This window comes from Lissotriton helveticus, chromosome 5_1 (genome assembly GCF_964261635.1).
Source record: "Lissotriton helveticus chromosome 5_1, aLisHel1.1, whole genome shotgun sequence".
Lineage (NCBI taxonomy): Eukaryota > Metazoa > Chordata > Amphibia > Caudata > Salamandridae > Lissotriton > Lissotriton helveticus.
Window position 1 is genome coordinate 147,860,270 of NC_136065.1, and position 22,096 is coordinate 147,882,365.

At 41.7% G+C, this 22,096-nt stretch overlaps 1 protein-coding gene across 2 annotated transcripts in view; it reads left to right on the top strand.

The window, feature by feature from the left end:
* The window catches only part of PPP1R26 (protein phosphatase 1 regulatory subunit 26), a 120,889-nt gene that overhangs the window by 81,348 nt on the left and 17,445 nt on the right, over window positions 1–22,096 (top strand). For both annotated transcript variants that reach the window (XM_078641927.1, XM_078641928.1), the window contains one exon: window positions 10,243–10,363. In XM_078641927.1, coding sequence (XP_078498053.1) covers window positions 10,243–10,363 — 121 coding nt within the window. The remainder of the gene's footprint in view (window positions 1–10,242; window positions 10,364–22,096) is intronic.

Consider the following 22,096-nt stretch of genomic DNA (forward strand, 5'->3'; position numbering starts at 1 on the left):
GCGTAGTCTAAGCTGTAGAGGATAAGAGCCCGCAGGACTATCTCCTTGGCCGGCCTTGGCAGCAGAGGAAAAAATCTACGCAGAGCTTTAAGGGCGCCAAAGCAAACTCCAGTGAGTTTCTTAATTTGCATCTCGCAGATCCGCCTCAAACCAGACCCCGAGATGTTTAGCAGGAACGCCCACCGAGTTAGGACAAGGATATTCAGAGGGCCATAGCGAATCCCTAAAGGGGGGCGGAAAATGGCCAAACAAGAGAATCTCGGACTTGTCCTCGTTACACTTGAGTTGTGCCTGCGCCAACCATCTAAATACAGCTGAGAGACAGTTCCGAGCAAGGTCAGTAGTTGAGTCAGTATCCTCCCATGTGAATAAGAGCTGCGTGTCGTCCGCGTAAACAATTATTTTAGCACCCATGTCCAATCAGAGGGGTCAAATAGATATCGAAAAGCAGCGGGGTCAAAGTGGAGCCCCGTGAGCATTTTCTTGCCCGTAGAGGAGAAGGGGGGCATCCATACCTGTTGGGAACGATCTTCCAGAAACGATTTAACCCAATCCCAGGCGGCGCCAACGACGCCTATGTCAGAAAGGTGAGCAAGGAGTAGATGGTGAGGCACCGTATCGAAGGCGGCAGAGAGGTCCTGTAAAATCAGGGCCGCTGTGCCGCCCACATCCAGGCACTCCTGAATCGCCTCAGCCACCTCCACAAGCGCAGTCTCAGTACTATAGGTTGCCCGAAAGCCAGACTGCGCCGGATAGAGAAAGCCAGACGTCTCCACATAGGCATCCAGCTGATGAAAGATCACCTTCTCACAGACCTTTGCCAAAGCCGGCAGAAGAGAAATGGGGCGATAGCTAACAAGTTTAGCCGGGTCAAGGGAAGGTTTCTTCAGAAGAGGTAGAAGCTTAGCCTGCTTCCAACTCCCTGGGACCACAGCAGACTGTATAGATAAATTAATAATCTTATTGACCTCCGGGTAGGCCACTTCAGCAACCCCGCCAGCATTTTGGCCAGACACAGATCAGAAGGAGACCCTGACTTGAGGGATTTAAGAATAGATAAAATATCCAGACCGGCTACAGGCTCAACGTTCCGAAGCACATGGGCCAATGACAAACGATCAGAAGGGGACGGCAGAGGACAATCCCCTGAGACAGCTTCCATCGACCCCAAACTATCTTGAATAGCCTGTATCTTATTAACAAAAAAAGTAGACAACTCCTCGCACCAATGGGCAGAGGCTGGAAGGGCCGTTTGTTGTGCGGCTGATGCCAAGAAGCCTCTCACAATAGCAAAAATCTCCTTGCTGTTACTATTGGCTTTTGCTATCCGTTCAGCATAAAAGCTCCTTTTAGCTTCCCTGACAGCTGCGTAATATTCCCTCTGCGCTAACCGAAGAGCATTTTTTGCCAAAGGGCAATAATGAAGCTGCCATCGGCATTCCAGGGATTTGCAACCCAATTTAAGGTCTCTGAGTGTGCCGGAGTACCATGGTTTGGAAGGTGCAAGTCTCGGTCGCCTGGAGGAAGGGGGTTTTTCACCTTACCCACTCCTTGACTGACCCAAGAGGAAAACGTGTCCACCGCAGTATCAAGATCAGAAGTAAGCGCTGGGCAGGTCTCCACAAGGACCCTAGCGAGCCGGAATGTCGATCTTTCTACCTTGGTTGTTACAGACCGGTATTGACGTGAGCGGCAGCCTCCCTATTGGCCAGGAAAATTGTACCAGATGATGATCTGAACAGGTCACCTGAAGGGGGTCATCTACTGACAAGGCGAAGTTAGAACACACCAAGTCAATTATGTGTCCTCCTTGGTGAGAGGGTGACTTTACCCACTGAGTAAGGTGGGCCAAATCTAACAGGTCCATGATCTCCCTAGCGCCTGCTGGTTCCAGGCAGTCTAAATGGATATTAAAATCACCTAAAAGAAGGAAGTTTGAGAAGCGGAGGGAGCGAGGGATGATAACATCGCCCAAAGTCCTCAAAAAGGCGCCAGGGGGCCGATGGAACAGAGTCCCACCCAGTGTAAAATGGGGCGAAATGATGATAGAAAAATCCAGCGCCTCCACTTCCATTAAGCCCACAGTGGTCTCAAATGAGAGGGCCCACGTCCCCCTATACTCCACAGCAACCCCCCCTCCTCTCCCTGACACACGGTCTAGTCTGGCGATTTTAAAACCCGTAGGAATAGCAAGCTCAACCACCGGCGCACAAGCTTCCTGAAGCCAGGTTTCCGTAATAAATAAAAGATCTAAGAGGTCATCTGAGAGAATTTCGTATATATCCGAAGCATGTTTAACCATAGAACGTGCGTTAATAAGAGCCGCTCTAACTCTGTTTTCCTTCTCATTACAGAAGGTAGTAGCAGGTGCCCCCGCATTGAAGCGGAACTGGCATGAACGACACGTTCGATGTAAACATTGGAGGACCCCCCATTTCTCCCCCCCACCACACCTTGCCTTACCCAAAGCCAGCAGTTCCCCTCTACTGAAAGACCTCCTAGCACCAATCTCCTCTGAAGCTGATCCGGCAGCATGGCTGGCGCTGTTCGCCTCCAGGGCACTGACGGGCGCAGACGGGCTTGCCTTTGTGGTGCCGCCGGCGCGTCCGCTGCGCGCGACCGCAGCATCCGGTGTTATTTGATTAGAGAAGTGAAAGATAAGGGCCTACTGGCATGAGCTGCAAGGGACAACCACCTTTAAAACCACCAGGAGCCTCTAACCACCCCACCCTGCAGATGTGTTTAGCAGCAGAGTGTTGATAGTTTACATGAATGGTTTTGGGACTGAACCTTCTAGTAGAGATGGATTAGTTCCACTTATGAGGTTGGGGCAAGAGTTGTGATGAATTGTCTCAAGCAAAATGCAGAGCAAGGTTCAGAAGCCATGCTAGAAATGCTGATTTAGTAGATCTCACTGTAGTCTTCAGTACTTACATTATGCTGTGTCTCATTCGAGGTGGCTTTGTGCTCAGTTTGCTTCAGTGGCAAGATTGATGTTTGTGAGCAGAAAGGATGTTCAGGATTGGTCCAACCAGCTTTAAGGTTGTACCATTATTTGAGCTGTTTCAATATTATGATAGGACACTAAGGGTCTGATTTAGAGCTTGGCAGACAGTTACTTCGTCACTAACGTGATAGAGGAACACTTCTTCCAAATTCTAAATAAGACCCTAAGTGTATTGAGTGGCTACTGCATGGATTAGGCCATTTACAACTTAGTTTAAGCCCAAGTAGCACATTTTTCAAAATACCTCTTGTGGAGGTCTCAGCCAAGTGAGTAGAACATCAAATGTGATTTAAAGTCACTAGTATTAATACTTTTAGTCATATTTGATGTGTTTCCTACATCCATCCCTTGTTTCGGGCCGTGGGGACACTTTTGTGTAAATTTACACATGTAAATGGTGACTAGCCAAAAGTAGAAAAGATATTTAAAAGGGTAAGATTAAATGTACTTGTAGTAAATCTGTATGTGTAGAATTACCTATGTGAATAGGGCCATCAGAGTCTTGGCCAGTTGGTAACCAACCACTTACAAGCCCAATTGTATTCATTTTTATAACGCTCAGAGTCTTTCTCGAGTTATAGTGACTGCACTAAGCAGGAAACAGATAGCACTGGCAATGAGGTGGAAGAAGGCATGGCACAAGGGTTGTTAAGCTGTTAAGGACCTTATACTCTTAGGGGGGTGGGAGCGCACCAGACACGTCCCAACGTAATTACCTCTTTCATGATGGTTCATGTAGTTCATTATTTCTCGCTCAATTCAAAGTGTTCATAGCCAGTGCTGTATTATTAGTTTCAATTCGTATCCCTAGACACGTGTTTCATGATTCCTCAAACGTCAGTAGGGAAAAAAGCCAAGTTCATAGGTTGCAGGGCGTGCTGCCTCATCTCTCAGGACCAGTTCCACTCACAGCATGAAGGCGCAGGCTCCCGAGCTCGTCAGCTCGCAAACTTTATACTCTTAGGGGCCTGTTAAGGCCCTTATTCTGAGTTGCATAGTAGTGGGGGCATGGCAAACTCGAATGCTATTCACCATAACCATGCAGCAAATCCACCCCAGTGCTAGCATTTTGACGCATTCCCATGTATACTAGCTGTAGTACATTTGGAAATGCGCCAAAATCAATGGGTGAGACATGGGAATTCCTGTGCAACACCCATGAAATACCTCCCAATTTGAAATGTAATGTAACACAGATGCGTTGTCTTACATTTCTTTACAGAGCCATGCAAGGTGGCCATTGTTTGGCTTTGTAAATATTACTGGAGGCTTTGCGTTGTCCTTGCATTGCCTTGCACGATGCAAGGGCAACACAAAGGCTTCATAAATCTGAGCCTATGTGTTTCTTTTTGATCTTCTGTTTCCTTTTTTTTTTTTTGGGCTTCACTTTGGTACTGGGACCAACATTAAAATATATCACAGAACCCTGCACTGATATACATGCTCATTGAAAAAATCCCAGGATATACAAAAGCTGAACTCAATCTCCATGCAGTGAAAAATACTTATCCAGGTACAGGGATAAAAATGATGCACTTCAAGCCATCAGATTTATTTCTAATAAGATGAGGATGGGATGCATGATCTCCCAAACATGAAATCCATGTAACTGTACATATTTACCAGAACTATTTAACAGATATATGTCTGACTCAGAGGGTAAGACCTCCCTTTCCCCGAGTGAGAAGTGTATCATCCTAGTCATCAATAGGATGCTCTATAACCCTGTATGATTGTGCAGTATTAATACTTGGGATGCAACCAGATTACAAAGCTTCTAATATCCTGGTTACCTTAGGGAAATAACACCGCTGTTCTTTATTTTGGTCCTTTGCTCTTTTGTTTAATATTTGTAGATTACTATGTCTTTATGTCGGATCACTGACTGAATATCAGAAACACAAATATTGTGTGAACAGAATATTGTGTAAAAATTTTCGAGGACCAAAATATCGAGATGGTAAGTGTAAGAGCTAAGTATAGATTTGCTATTCTTAACTTTTCATCTACTTACCTTGAAGATGTATATATTGTCAACGACCATATATGTGGAGTTATATATAGTAAAACTTTGCTTACCTATAGAAATTTTCATTCATGATATTTTTGTCCTGGATATTCTTGACACAATATTTTGTCCACACAATATTTTTTATTGCATATTTGGTCTACACAGCTTCATTTCAAAATGCATAGGATAATTTGAACATCTGGCTGATTTCCATTGTTGAGAAATGCGTTAAATATTATATAGGGGAGAATATTTACATTTATGAAATGCATACTGAATGAACTAAGAGCAACAATGAAGTAACTTCAAATAAGTTATTTATAACCATATAATTCGATTTAATTGACATAAGTTTATTCAGCCTATGCAACGTCTCATTTTTAAATACATGTTGACTTGCGAGAAAGTTTAAATAATTATCCTCAATTATTTGTAATCTTATGGAAGGGAGGCCTACATAAAATTACTTGTGAATCTATCCATAATAAAATGTATGTTGTCTTGGTAATAGTGATATGAATGTGACAGGTTACCTTAGCGAATGACCAGAGAGGTTTTTCATTTGAGATGCAGCAACTCGATCTTGGGGAAACACTATTTGCTTACGCTAAGGTGAAGAGGAGTCTTATAAGCCATTGTTTCCAGTACTCTCAATGACTAAAGAAATCTTGAATAATTGACCTTTTAATTTCCCCCACCGAAACAAGAGCCTCATGATAAAATATGCCACACTAGGTGCCTGATAGTTTTACCCAAGGCTTATATACAGTTCTCTTGTCTTTTCACTACATTAGATTTGTTTTGCGCTACTTCTATATTTACACATTGAAAGTTCAACAGATATATTCATCAGTGTAGATTGCATATTATTTAGATTCCATGGTACAGTTTCCTTCTCTTAATATACTATCTATAAACTTGATCACAATTCCCCAAGGACCCAAGCATGATATGACAGCAATATGCCCTCACATAAAAATACATAACTGTACATAAGAGTCTTCACTTCAGGTGCCATAATACATTTACTGTATTTATATGTAACACTTAGGAGTATTCCAAAGATGCAAAGAAAACCCAATATAATGCAGGAAGTTTCTTTAATTCACCCGTAGTACTCCATTGATATTCATCTGGGATCAGGATTAAGAAATCGCTCCCATACCATCTTAAAGTAACGAGTTCATCATTAGGTCCACCATCCTGGATATCTCTGAATGTCATTCATCCAGAGGAGGGGCCAGATTCCCCCAGTGGGGCACGGCTGCACACTGTAGTCAGACAGGGCTCCATGAGACCAGATACCTCCTTGTCAGCATCCTGCTGAAACAGATTAGCTGTTGTAGCAAAGCTCCTTTTGTGAGCAACCTGAATCTTTGGCTAAGTTGCAATGCACCTTTGTCAGATTGACTTGGCAGATTTGTTCAGGTCCTCCAGAGGTCTTTGGAGCCAAACATGTTCAAGTACCAGGTTTTCCACATGTTAGGAGGAATACACATAGACACAGCCAAGGGTCCCAGAACCTCAGTAGCAGCACTTGGCTTGGAGGTCAAAACAGTATCCACTAGAATCCATCAGCAGGGCCTAGGCTTTTCCAATTGGAACTGCTCAGCTGGGGAGGGATACACTCCTGTTTCAGGAAGAGGGGGTAGCTGATTCCTACACTCGTATGAAAGATGCCCTTATGTGAAAGCTTGGTCTCGCACTTGAAGAGTACAGGAATAACTTCTGGGACACACACAAAGACACACAACAATTCTGGGTTAAATTTGTAGGTTTCTCCATAATGGCACTTGAGGGCTTGGTAAAAGGTATTACAGTCACTACTTATTATGGGCTACATAATCTGACCATGAAGAAGCATATGTAAAGTTATTGTCTTTCAGAGCTACACCAGCGTCTAGTGACCCTGCTCAGCTGACTTGTAAGTGCGTACTAAGGTGTTTTAAAAGTCCTGGGTTTGGGGGGAGAGAGGTGATCCCTAAATAGGGGTTCTGCCCCCCTTGAGGGAAAAGAGGGGAACAATAAAAATAAAATAAAGGAGTTCTTATAAGGACCCCAAAGGTCTACTCAAAAGGGGGATTCTGTGCTTTTTCCAAACCCAAGTAGGGTCGGTACAATTTGAAGAAACTTTTTGACCACTTGAAGGCTGAGGTTTTCCTGGGCTGTCACTAGCTAGGACAAAAAAAGGGCGACTCAGTCTGTTCCAAAAAACCTCCCACTGTTGGGCAGTCCCAAGAGGTTTGCCCAGAGGAAAATAAGGGTTGGACTATGTAGGTGGAGTGAATGTTGAAGCCCTGACCACGTTACCTCCAACCATGGTGACTTAAGTACTGGCAGTAGCCACTCGTAAACGAGACCCAGGTAGAGGCTTTGGCAGATACAGGAGCCAGCATGGCCACACAGATTGATGGCAGGTTTCCCCAGAGCAGATTATCCCAGGTTTTCACCATAGGTTAGTGAGGTTACATTTCATCCTAAAGCAGAGGTCAGTTTTGTATAAGGAGGGCTTACTGGCCTAAAGAAGGTAGATGTGAGTCCTGCCATTCTAGTTGAGTGCCTGTTGGGAAAGGACCTCAAACCTTCTACTTTTGATGAGGTGGAAAAGAAGACTCATGCAGAAATTTGGATACGCCTAAGTGGGAAAGCAAGAGGAAGAGCAAGAGGAGTGGGAAACCAGCCTCAAAATACCCCTCGTCCCAGAAGGAATCTGACAGCAAAGGGAAGGATCTGTACAAGGGGAAGAAGAGCCTACACCCAGAGACCTGCCAGAATTCTGAGTTGCATGGGGAAAAAGGACACTCCAAGGACACCTAGCCCTGAACCCTAAAAATACCCCTGTACCCCAAAACCCATACCTATCCCATAACCCTAAAACTACACTGTACCCCATAACCCAAAACTATATCTGAACCCTTAAAATACCCAAACACCCCAAAACATATACCTCAGTACCCCAAAACATATACCCCTATACCCATACTTACCTTATTCAAACATTTAAAAAAAACAACATGCTTTTACCATTCATGCATTTACAACGAATTTCGTTGTAAATGTATGCGTGGTAAAGCATATAAAATGTAATGCCATGCGTTATAATGGCATTGCGGAGTCATGGTACTTTCATAATGAAAGCATGCGGCGTGATGGTATGCGGAAAGAAAGTTGCGGAATAATGGGTGCTTACCCTCCCCCGGTAAGTACATTGGTGGCACGGCGGCCCACATCTCTATCCACATACTCATATTTTTTCACCACCGATTTGAAAAATGCACAGGCCTCTCTCATTGATGGCCAGCACCGACATACACTTTTAGACACACCTCCCGCCACAAGTTCTAGAATTGCGAACTTTAGAGCTGGGGAGCTACGTTCGAATCTCGGCATCAGCTCAACATCCTGTGATTCCAGGCAAATCACGTTGTCTCCCCGTGCCTACCACAAATGAATGTGTTCTTCTGTAACGTAAATTGTGCTCATGCCATGTTGTCGAGTTCGTGCTATATAATATTGCAAGGAAAAATAAAGTAGGGAAACTCGAGTTCACACACTACTGAACGCACACTCTTAAGTGCATCAGCAGTGCACTGTGAATCGGAGCGTTTCACAGGCCTGTCACAGATAAGTAATGCTATAAAAACGAAATCCTACAAAACAATATACTACTGGCCGGCAGCAATTCATACCCGGACAACGTCGGGACGGGCTGCTAGTTTCATAATAAAATCCTCACCCATTCCAAACATCTCTAGAGTTTGAAAAAGGATCCCCATTCTACGAGGTCAAAAGCTTTTTCTGCCTTTAGTGGAATGGTGAGCGCCTCCTTTAAACTGTCTTTATATCCCTTAATATGTGCTCAGAAGTTGTAGGTAGTTTCTTAAGGTCCTCCCTCGTACAAAGCCCACCGACATGTAATCAGTGGTGGACTGTATCACCTTATATATTTGTGACACCATTATTTTGGGTAAGATCTTAATATATACATCTGTGAGTGATTTGGGCCTATAAATTTCATATTCAAAGGGGTCCTTTCCTTCCTTCGGTAAAAGTGAAGCCTCCCTACCCGAAAGGATGTCACTGCCTTTGTCGCTCAGTCTGAGTGTTCATGGCAAAACCCGTACATTTATCTCAGCTAATGAGTCCTCCTGTCCTACAGTGTCGCACAGGTTCTCATAGAATCTTAAAAATGTCTTAGCTATATCCTCTAGGTGTGTCACAATCCCACCCCCTTTATTTCTGATTGCAGATCTAGTATGTTGGGCCTCCTGTTGTCTCTCTTACGGGGTGTATTCTGCTTCGCCCGCTACTTCCTGGCGCAGCATCTGGGTCAATTGCATCAGCAGAGCCTGATCCGGTGATAGCCTGTTTGTGGGGCAGTTATTTCTATCAGAAACTTCATCTGCATGCCCTATGGCCACCCAGTTTGAGCAAGCTGATTCAAGGAGGAGCCATCGTGCTCTGTGGCTAACCCTGCATCTCTACATTAGATTTCTTTCTCTAGGGTCCTCCAACAGAGAGTTTATAAAGAATTGCCTCCTCACGACCTTTGGCACTCCACTCATTCAGGCAAAGAGAGGCTATAATACTCTTGTATCTTTGCCTGTTTAATCTTCTATTCTCACACCCTTGTTTATGTTAGTCCTCATAAATGCACTTCTGCAGTGTTGTGTATGGTTAGTCTATTCTTGAATACTATCTGCAAAATTCTTCACCTCTTACCAGGCTCCAAAGATGTCTTTTGGCCTCACTGTTACAGGCTTCCTAGGACGTTGTTCGTCCTTCTCCATGGCTGTCGTTGTGGGTTGGCATACGTGTACAAGGGTTCTTACCAGTAAACTGCACCATTACTGAGGCTGATTAACTTGCGTGTTTTCCTCCAGCATTCTTAGTGTTTCACCCTTCTATATGGGTCCTTAACCCCAAGCATTGCTAGTACAAGGGCCATCCCAGTAAGTAACACTCCAAGTTGAGGATATAATTCATTCTTTCATCAGTTCAGAAAATCAACCAATGGTCCACACATTCCTTACACCCTTCACAAATGTTTTCTGTATAATTTGTCTAGCATGCTTAGGTTTTTGAATTATGCTACATTTACTACTGAGGATGTAGATGAGAACATGATCAACATTATTGACCCACACCTTTTAATGTATATTTTGTCATCACTGTGGTTTAGATTATTCCTACCTTATAATTATTTTATGTGTTTGTTTTGCAGCTCCTCATTTAGCTCTGCCATCGATCCTGGATTTGCAATGCAGCCTTGCATCATTCTGTCTCCGGAGAAGTTGCGCAAACCTTTTTACTTCCATGATTGCCGGAGTACAGCAGCGATTCAGGTAGCCACCAAGTTACATTTTTTTGCCATTTTTTTCTCAAAATCTTTTTATTGAATTTCTTCAAAGATACAAACATTGAAAACACAACTGCGTTTAAATCGTCCCACAGGTACATAGCAAGAGCATTTGATAGCTAAAGAAAGTGTACAGTTTGTTCATAAGTTCCAAGCTTCCCCTGAGGAATTCGATCAAGAATGGGAAGCCTTATCCAGGCAATAGACTCATACAGCATATTACATAAGATGATGATAATGATTATGAGTGATTTATAAAGCGCGACAAATACCCTGAGGTGTCTAGGCGCTGCCTTTGGTATATGTTACTCAGGGCAGACACTGAGGTACAGTTAAGCTGAGAACAACCACGTTTGAAGGCCTTTCCTACATTTGAATAGACTGGGCTCTTTTTTCAGCTTGATGGGTAGAGAGTTCCTGTTGCATCCAATGAAGAGATGAGAAGGTAATATTGGTAAGAATAAGATTTATTCTTAAACAAGTACAGCACTCAGATCCAAGCAACGTCACAGAGCTACGGAGGAGTCATTAGATCACACAAAGTCAGCGTTTTAAGCTTGAGGAAGTTCTGTGTGGATTCCTGCTGCGTTAAAGAATGCCGTTCGAAATCTCCGTTACATCTGATGTCACCAAGAAATGAAAGGCTGTCTCGAGGTAATTTTAAAAGATGCAGAGCAAATAATATGTTCCGTGTTGACTTCTGCTGTGTCAAAAATTGCCGATTAATGTTTCCATCACAGTTAATGTCATAAAGATAAAAAAGGCTGACTCGAGATAGTTTTAAAACTGAAATGAAAATAATGAAAGTTAAAAGGCGAAATGCAAAAGAGATGACATGCGAAGTAGTAAATCACTTGATTTATGCTTTGAGGACAGAGCCAAGTGTCAACAGTTGGCAGTGTTGAAAGAGCATAAAAATGATTAAATGAAGCCAAGTTAGAAATCTTCACGGTAATGTGTCAATAGAAGGCAGTTTCAGAAAGCAAAAACGATTTGATAAATGCAGCGAAGCTCCCAATAGTGAAATATTAATCCTTTAAATATAGAGCTTGAGATGACATAAATAAATGGAAGGAAGCTCAAGTTGAGGATTAAACACTACGAGCCTGCATCGAATTAATTAATAAAAGTGCAGTGAAGTATAATTCAAAACTGCAGAAAATATTTAAAGTTGTTTGCTAAAGTTGTTTGCTTTAGTTAGTTCGTATATATTTATCAAAGTCCCTTATCTCAAAATGAAGAATATGAGCTTCTTAAAGATGAGTAGAATTTTCATAAAATATGAAACACTGTAGGTCTGCAGGTAGGATCTTGTTTAGGTCAAAAGCGATGGGTCCAGAGAGTGCTGACTTGACCACCTCGTCGCCAAATTTATGTTGCATCCAATGAAGAGATGAGAAGGTAATATTGGTAAGAATAAGATTTATTCTTAAACAAGTACAGCACTCAGATCCAAGCAGAGTGTTTCTTCAATCAGCTACAGCTCATACTGGCTAGTACAAGCCCAACATTCTAAACTGCTAAGCTCTATCAATTGAAAGATGCATTGATAATACAGTGTAGTTAAAGAAACATGAATGGTAAAACAAAATGATGAATAAACGGAAATAATAAATAACCATAAGATATAACACACCTCCTCACCTTACAATATCTAAAATGTTAAGTGACATAATCCTCCAAATATTTAGGTGTAACTTTCAACCTAGTGCTAGACCTAACAGAAGAACTGCATTCATCTGGAGGAGAGTTAGCAACATTCGTCATTTGTGTATCCAAGACTGACACAGCATTGTTTCCAGAGTGCACATCAGAAACTGATGTAAGATTATGTGAAGCTTTATGCCCAACATCATGAGTATGCCCATCATCAAGAGAATATTGGAAAAAATTATTATACACAGATACATCACTTACATTAGAAGATGAACATGGCATAAGATTAGATGAACAATGAAAGGACTGAGTAGAATGCTTCTTGGAGTTCCCTTCTACAGACTTATCCACTCTAGCAACATTTCTGTTGCTCCACCATTTACCACCTTCAACCATAACAGAATATTTACCAACTTTAACAATCATTGTATCAGGATAGAATCTAGACCCTTTAACTTTAAAAGGTCTCTTAATTCTAACTTTGTCACCCACCATGAAGTCTTGATTTTTGACATGTTTATTAACATCATATCTAGCCTTGGACTTATCTTGAGCATTCTTCACATTCATTTTAACTAACTCCAAATTAGGTACACTTTTGTCAAAATGAGTTTTGCTCACAACCCATTCTGGGGAAAGTTCATTAAACGATTCTCTCCCTCTCAACATGGCAAAAGGGGTAACTCCAGTTGTAGAGTGTGGAGTATTATTGTATGACCATATTCTGTCACCCACTACTTCTTGTACTGACAAACCAGAAGAAATAGCCAACTGGACAGAATCTTTTATCACACGGTTTATTCGTTCTACTAAACCATTTCCTTGTGGGCTATAAAGGGCTGTAGTTAAATGCTTTATATCCAGAGTACCCAAAAAATCTCTCATGGCGTATGAAACAAATTGTACGCCATTATCTGAAACCAGATATACAGGAACCCCTTCTGATCTGAACAGTTTCTTAAAAATTTTTACTACATTTTCAGTATTGGGATCCTTCATGAATTTGAAAGACACCCATTTGGAATGGTAATCAACAATGGTCAAAATAAATCTGAAACCTTGATTCAAACCACCTACAGGACCCACAAAGTCAATTCCTAACTTCTCCCAAGGATTCTTTGGAAAGTCAACTGGAGATAGCGGAGAATTATAAGTGCGAAGAGATTTTTCAGCATGGGAACATTCGACACAATTGTTTAATAAAGTCTCAACACTAATGTCCATACCAGGCCACCAGTAGTGTAGCCTCAATCTCTTCTTTGTGCTAGTGATTCCCCCATGACCTTTATGAGCTAGTGCAATTATTTTATCTCTGACTGAGTTTGGAGGAATGAGTAGAGAACCTCTTAAAACGAAATTGTCTTCAAGACTCAATTCATCCTTTATTTTAGAAAAAGGAAGCAAATTTTTATCAAGTTGATTCTCCCTTGGCCATCCTACAGATATGAATCGTGTAAGAATTTCCTGAGAAGGGTCTACTGCTGAAGCTTCCACCCAATCAGATTGAGAAACAACATTCTCCATAAAGCTTAAACTTTCAACCAGACTGATTACAACTTCTTTATCATCCAACACAGAATCAAATCCTGAATCCTGTAAGGGACACCTGGATAAAAAGTCTGCTTTAAAAGTTTTACCTCCTGGTATGTGCTTCATAACCAAATTAAAATCATAAAGTTTAGACAATAAACGAACTAGTCTAGGACTAGCATTTCTTGTTCCCTTATCATTCCACATGAAAATTAGAGGCTTATGATCTGAAATCAAAGTAAATTCTTTACCCTAAACATAGGTGGAAAAATGCTTCACACCCCACACACAAGTTAGAGCCTCTTTTTCTATAGTGCTATAGTTCTTCTCGGAGGAAGAGAGTTGACGTGATGCAAATGCAATAATGTTTTAATTTCCATCAACCATCTGACTGAGGACAGCACCTAATCCACTATTGCTGGCATCAACCGTAATATACGAAGACTCATTTTGATTAAAGGGTTTGAGAGCTGGAGCAGTAATTATCAAATTTTTAAGTTTCTCAAAAGCCAAAGTTTGTTCATTGCTCCACATAAATTTAACCTTGTTCCTAGTCAATAATCTTAGAGGTTCACTAATCAGTGCAAAACTTTAAACAAACCTTGAATAGAATTCGCTCAAGCCCAAGAAAGATCTCAATTGATCTTTATTGGCAGGTCTAGCACATTCCCGAATAGCCTTTAAAAAATCCTGTTTAGGACTAATACCTCTTTGAGAAATAACATGACCTAAGTATTCCACCTGATCTAGTAGGAATTTACACTTTTGCTTCTTTACCGTCATACCATATTTATGTAATATGCCTAAAACCTGATCTAGTTTGATAAGATGTTCCTGTACTGAATTAGTAGAAATCAAAATATCGTCCTGATAAGCCAAGACGTCTTTAACATCTCCAAACAATTGGTACATTAACTTCTGAAAAACAGAAGCCGCAGAGGCTAGGCCAAACGGCAACCTCAGAAACCTGAAAGCACCAAATGGCGTATTAAATGCAGTCAGGTCTCTGGAGTCTACATGTAATTCAATTTGGTGGTATGCAGCTCTTAAATCTATGGTGGAAAAATTTTCGTTCCCTTTAACTGAGCCAACATGTCTTGGATGCGGGGTAATGGAAAACAATCAGTGTGGATATTCTTATTCAATGGTCTCAGATCAACACACAGTCTGAGTTCATCACAATTCTTTTTTAAGAGCGACTACAATGGGAGAAATCCAGAGTGAAGAATCAATTTGCTCAATAACCCCATCGTTGCATAATTGATCAAGATGTTCTCTTAACTTATCTCTAATACTGAGAGGAACATGTCTAACTTTGTGAATAGTAGGAAAGGCATCTGGTTTCAAAATTATTTTATGCTCGAACCCTTTGACTGAACCTAAAGCATCAGAGAAGACATCACGATGTTTATCAATCACATCATCTAATGACAAAGTATCAGCGATTACAGAACTCAAATTTTTTGAACGATCAAGAGAAATGGGATTATCAGTGCCAGGTCTTAATACCATGCCAATCTTCCCTTGGTCTTTCCAACCAAGAATGTTATAACCCTTATTTGCTACATATATCTTAGATTCAATTATCCTATCTTCAAAGGTAAGGCTATCATTAAAATAACCCATCATGGCAATCTCCTGGCCGTTAAAAGCTACAGTGCGAATATCGGGGGGTATTAAATCAACATTTTCCCATTCTTTAAAGAAAAATATATCAGATAGAATAGTGACAGGGGAACCAGAGTCAACTGTTACTACTACAGGAACTTCTATTTTCATATCACATACGGGATCACCACTGTCAGAATCTTGAAGAGAATCAACCATATCAATGGATAATAATACCTTCTTAATGGATTCATTATGTTTAACAATGCCCACCTCATTTAAGTTATCCATTTCGAGAAACATGGTCTTAGACTTGAATTTGCATGCAGAGGCAAGATGTCCAATTTTCTTACAATTAGTACATTGTTTCTTTAAAGCTGGACAAGAAGGAGAGTTAGCGAGATGAACTTTTGAACCACACCTGAAACACTGAAAAGATTTTTCAGGTTTCTTTGTCTCATTTTTGTTGAAAGTTTTTTCTTTATGAGAAACTTGAGTGAATTGTTGAGATACTTTGTTTATAGATTCAGAAATAGTAGGCTTGACTGGATTATTACTAAGTTCTTTTGAGGCAGAGACAGATCTCTCGATGCCTCTTGCTAGCTCTAATGTATTCTCAAGTGAGGGATTCCTACAGCACAATATTTTCTTTTGAATCTCATTATTAAAACAATTTACCACAAGTTGGTCTCTGAGATATTGTTCAATAGGGCCTTCAAACTCGCAAGATACAGCAAGAACTCTCAATTCTGCTAAGAAAGTATTAATGCTTTCATATTCTCTTTGTTTTCTAGTATAGAATTTGTGTCTTTCAACAATTATGCTAGGTTGGTCTTTAAAGTGTTTTTCTAATCTTGCTATTGCCTCAGTATATTCATTCCAATCATCAGAAGGTGGACGCAATATTGTAGGCTGATGATCAAAAATTCTTTGTCCTTCTGCGCCCAAAGCGCTATATAGCATAGCATTTTTCCTAATGGGAGGGAATTTCACTCCATCAATGGCTATAATATAACTATTAAATGCTTTAAACCATTGGGCCCATTTAATTTTAGGAGTGCCAGGGTCAGGGAGAAAAGGCGAAGGAAGAACGGCAGTTTGTAGGACCATAATAAAATAAATAAGTGAGTGAAATATTAAAATATGGCACTAAAACATAACAATAACCATTATGTTCTGAAATGCAATTGAAAGTTAGCTTGAAATTATTCTAAAAATACAGGTTAATTAATAATACGGAAAACAATTGTCACTAAAGCTGTGCATATCAGCGTGAAAATGCACTAAACCTGAAAATTAAAATTTATAAGGTTAATTAATAATACATAAAGCGATTTAGTAGTTAAAATAATGTCTATAACTCAATGTTAATAAAGCTGTGCATATCAGCGTGAAAATGCCCAAAACTTGAAAATGAATAAAAATGTATGTTATTGTAACAGAAAAATACCGGTTAACTATTGAGTCATCAAATCCATTTAGACGAAAAAGCTTCTGGAAAATGCTTCGTGAAGTGTTTTCAATAAAACGGCTGATTCCTTGAGGAGAAAAAGAATGTAGTGAAGACACGCAGCAACGTGCAATCAGCGACATGAAGAGTGAAGATAGTCTATGGTGTTCGCACTCATAGAGAAATGAGGCAGGACGTGAAGACGTGCAACGTCACAGAGCTACTGAGGAGTCATTAGATCAAACAAAGTCAGCGTTTTAAGCTTGAGGAAGTTCTGTGTGGATTCCTGCTGAGTTAAAGAATGCCGTTCGAAATCTCCGTTACATCTGATGGCACCAAGAAATGAAAGGCTGTCTCGAGGTAATTTTAAAAGATGCAGAGCAAATAATATGTTCCGTGTTGACTTCTGCTGTGTCAAAAATTGCCGATTAATGTTTCCATCACAGTTAATGTCATAAAGATAAAAAAGGCTGACTCGAGATAGTTTTAAAACTGAAATGAAAATAATGAAAGTTAAAAGGCGAAATGCAAAAGAGATGACATGCGAAGTAGTAAATCACTTGATTTATGCTTTGAGGTCAGAGCCAAGTGTCAACAGTTGGCAGTGTTGAAAGAGCATAAAAATGATTAAATGAAGCCAAGTTAGAAATCTTCACGGTAATGTGTCAATAGAAGGCAGTTTCAGAAAGCAAAAACGATTTGATAAATGCAGCGAAGCTCCCAATAGTGAAATATTAATCCTTTAAATATAGAGCTTGAGATGACATAAATAAATGGAAGGAAGCTCAAGTTGAGGATTAAACACTACGAGCCTGCATCGAATTAATTAATAAAAGTGCAGTGAAGTATAATTCAAAACTGCAGAAAATATTTAAAGTTGTTTGCTAAAGTTGTTTGCTTTAGTTAGTTTGTATATATTTATCAAAGTCACTTATCTCAAAATGAAGAATATGAGCTTCTTAAAGATGAGTAGAATTTTCATAAAATATGAAACACTGTAGGTCTGCAGGTAGGATCTTGTTTAGGTCAAAAGCGATGGGTCCAGAGAGTGCTGACTTGACCACCTCGTCGCCAAATTTATGTTGCATCCAATGAAGAGATGAGAAGGTAATATTGGTAAGAATAAGATTTATTCTTAAACAAGTACAGCACTCAGATCCAAGCAGAGTGTTTCTTCAATCAGCTACAGCTCATACTGGCTAGTACAAGCCCAACATTCTAAACTGCTAAGCTCTATCAATTGAAAGATGCATTGATAATACAGTGTAGTTAAAGAAACATGAATGGTAAAACAAAATGATGAATAAACAGAAATAATAAATAACCATAAGATATAACAGTTCCATAGGCTGGTCGTTGTAGCTGTAAAGCTCTTGCCGGGCCATCTGGCACTGCTGACTCTAGGAACAAGTAGATTTCCCAGGTTGGTGGATCTGAGGGCTCTGGCTGGTGTATAGGGTTTTAAAAATGTTGCCAGTTGGGTTGGCCCCCTATTATTGAGGGATTTAAATGCAATGCACAGAGATTTAAATTGAATCCTCTTAGCTACAGGTAGCCAGTGGAGTCAGGCCAAGGACGAGGGGACTGTATCAAATTTGGAGATGCCCAGCAATACTCTAGCTGCCTCATTCTGTACCATCTGTAGTTTATTAATGCTACGCTTTGGGGCGCTGGAAAAGAGGACATTACAGTAGTCCAGTCTTGAAGCTATCAGCACCGTTACCCCGTCTTCCTTAAGTCTATGAGTATTGCCGGAATTTTCCTCAGCATTTTCAAGATGAAATAGCATGCTGAGATGGTCGAATTGATTTGTGCCTCAAATAACAACTTGGTGTCAAAAATTACTCCAAGATTTGTTACTTTAGGCACTGGATTGGGCAGGGCGCCAAGTTGGACTGGCCACCAGCTGTCTGTCCAAAATGGTGGATTGTTCCCCAGCAACAAAACCTCAGTCTTAACTGAGTTTAACTTCAGGCAGTTATCTGACATCCAGTTGCCGATGTGGCATATACAATCATGGAACCTAGTGGCTGTCTGACTGAGCTGCTTACCGGGCCGATGATCTGAGTGTCGTCTGCATATGACACCAGGGTAAATCCATAGCTTTTTACTAGTCTAGCCAGAGGGGTGACATAAAGATTAAAAAGGTTTGGGCGCAGAGACGAGCCCTGCGGGACTCCACACGGCAGCGTAAAGGGAGCAGATACAATGTTATCCAGGGCCACCTCCTGGGATCGTTCCAACAGGAAGGAGCCCAACAGGGACGGCGCTTTTTCCCTGATCTCAATGGAAGTCAATCGCTCCCGCAGCAGCCCATGATTAACCGTATCAAAGGCTACTGACAGGTCCAGATGGATCAGAGCTGCGTTCCCCTCACCATCTAGTATCAGCCTGAGTTCCTCCGTGTTAGTGAAAAGTGTCAACTCGGTATTATGCTGAGCACGAAAGCCGAACTGGGAGGAATCAAGAATGGTGTTGATAAAAACCGAAAGTTCAGTGTTCATCGCCTTTTCAAACACTTTTGCAGGGAACGGGACTCTAGATATCGGACTGAAGTTAAGGGTCTGCTTGACAGCCAGGTTCAGTTTCTTTAATAGAGGAAAGACAGAGGCTTTCTTCCATTCTGTGGGAAATTTACCAGTTAAGAACATTGAATTAAAAATTGCTGTTAGTCGGATGGCGATACTTTCAGGTGATATATGGATGATTTTAGGAGGGAATTGGTCTAATGGAGAGCCCAATTTGGTCGTCGCAATGATTTAGCGATGAGTTAACGTAAAGAAGGAGTAAAGAGTTGGGGTGACTGATTCAAAGGAATCTTGTGTTAAGTCCTGATGGCTTGCTTGCATTTTATTAAGCTGGGCCGATGTCTGGGCCAACTGATTGTCCCGTTGTGCAAACAAGTCGAAGACAGACTTAACTTTATGTGGAATGGAATCTACTAGTGAGTTGCAGAATTCTTGACTGATATTGATGCCTGGCGCATTCGGCAACGTTGCAAGTCTTTTTACAGTGGGGAACAGCGCTTTTGGGCAGTTATTAGCCACTGTGATTTCCTCAGCAAAGTACGCGGCCTTTTCCCTGAGAATGAGTTTCTTATAGTTTTGGAGGGAGGTCTTGTATTACATTCTAGACTGTATTATTTTCCAAGTCCTCCACTTCCTCTCTGATTTGCGACAGAGATGTTTGTGGGTTTTCAATGTCTCATTGAACCAGGGTTCTGATGGTAACCTGAATAGGAGACATTGTTTGGGGGGCGCTAGTTGTATCATGGCCGAGTCAAGCCATGCGTGATATTGAGCTGTGGCATGGTCGGGGTCAAAGGACAGGTCAGGTAAGGTTTCTGACAGTGTAGGGTTAAGGGTTTTAGCCACAACTTTCTTCCAAGGGCGACTGACATAGGGTTCGCAAGGAGTTTTGAAGTAATGTTTTTTTAAATTATTTTTATTAAATCAAATAACAAACTTCAGACACAAGCAGTACCCAATATGTAGATACAACATATGTGACAGACATGAAAGGTAACAAACACTGTAGCCCGCAGCGCGCAAGTCCACTGTATACAGATCTGCACACCACCGGATTAACTACAATTCACATTCCCAGGTCAGTATATACAACCCACCCCATGGATCCGATCACAAACCTCTATACAATGTCAATGCCCCCATATTTTCTCCCACTTGCAAGGGCACCCACAACTTTGATAGACCACCTGCTCTGCGTTATGACAACAGTCCATATCACACAGCCATGCTGCTACTGTCGGTGGCTCCGTTGCCCCCCAAGCATGTGCAGTGTTTCTCTTAGCAAACTACCCTCCTCCCCCCTCCCCGCTAACGCTAGCCAAAGCTTGGCCCACTGTGGCCATGTGATCTCTACCGTGACTCCCAAGATGTGCCATCTGGGCTCCAGCGGGACCTGCTTGCCCACTACGGCCTCCATTATGCGGTTCAGGCCCCTCCAATACTTCTGACCCCCTCTCACCGCAACCCCTGACGCATAACTCGGAACCACTACCTTGGATACGGATCTGCACCATTCTAGAAGTGTAGGACCTGTGGAGAATACGGAGCTGGACCAGCCTGAAGCGCACTCTGATGGCTATTCCTCTGAGGCTCTGGAGGGCCTCCGCCCAATCATCATCCTCCAGATGTCCCACATCCAACTCCCAGGCCTCCCTCCCGCAGGGAACCCAGGCAATCCAGAGACTTGTTTATTCGTTTTTTGTAAGTTAGTAACCCCGCTCTTTTGGTCATGGGATCTAAGAGGAGCCTATCCTCTAGTGGGGATCACAGTCCCTTCTTTCAGATGACCGTACGCAACTGTCGAAACCTAAGGAATTCACCTCCGCCATTTGAAAACGCTTCTGCAAGTTATCATTTGAAGTAATTTTTGAGCGGCAATGAAATGTCAAATAGGACTGCTTTGTGGTCTGACCAGACCACAGACAATTTAGAGAAGGATTATCTGAAAAGATACCATCTAAACAGTGCCCAGCTTTATGAGTTGATCCTTTAACCAGTTGGCGCAATTCTGCGCTGTCTATATGGTCTAAGAGTGCTTATGTCTCAGTGACAGCAATTGTTTCCAGATGGAAGTTAAAATCCCCTAGCACTGTAAAACTCGGGTGCTCCGCTTTGTGAGCTAACAAGATGCCTAGGTTGTCTAGAAAAGCGGCCTTGGGTTTGGGCGGTCGATAAAGTAAAATCCCGCTAACAGAGTGTTGTTGACCATTCAATTCAATTCTAAAATTAAATGATTCACAGTCCTTAATGTTCAAATTAGTTTTAATGGAAGACTTAAAACTGGACTTAAGAATAAGGGCAATGCCCCCACCTTTTTTCTCTTCACATATTATTTCTGTTTCCCACTGTAGCCTCTTATCCCTACCTCCAATTACGAGGAGAGAAAAACATCCCCCCAAGAAAAGGACCTAGCCCCCATTCTTATTAGAGAAGATACATAAACATGAAAATAAAAAATAAAACCCAGTATTTGCCATAGTTGCGTCGTCACCATCTGGAGGAGCGGGGTTGGGATATTTACCTCCCACGACCTGCGTGAGAAGGCCCAGGGGGGGTTGTATTCACAATCCCTGAAGGGGGCCTCCATCAGTTATATCAAGAAAAGTGGAGGGCTTGCAGCCGAGGTCCACAGGCAAACAATTGCAGCCCTTCCGACAGATAGCTCACCAAAGGGCTCCAAATGTAATCAAAACTTTTCCGTGAATCCTCGATAACATCTGTCATCCGTTCAAGGGCCAGTGCGCGCCACAGACGGCATGCCATTGAGTAAGTGAGGGGGCCTCCGTTTTTTCCCAAGCTGCAGCTATGGCCAGTTTTGCGGCCCCCAAACACAGCCACATAATGGAGCGAAGCCCCTGGGTTTGGAATTTGAGGCTAGGATCTCCGATACCTCGGAGCACATGTTCTAGAAAATCAGCAATCGGGTAGCCCAGAATTTGTTTAATTT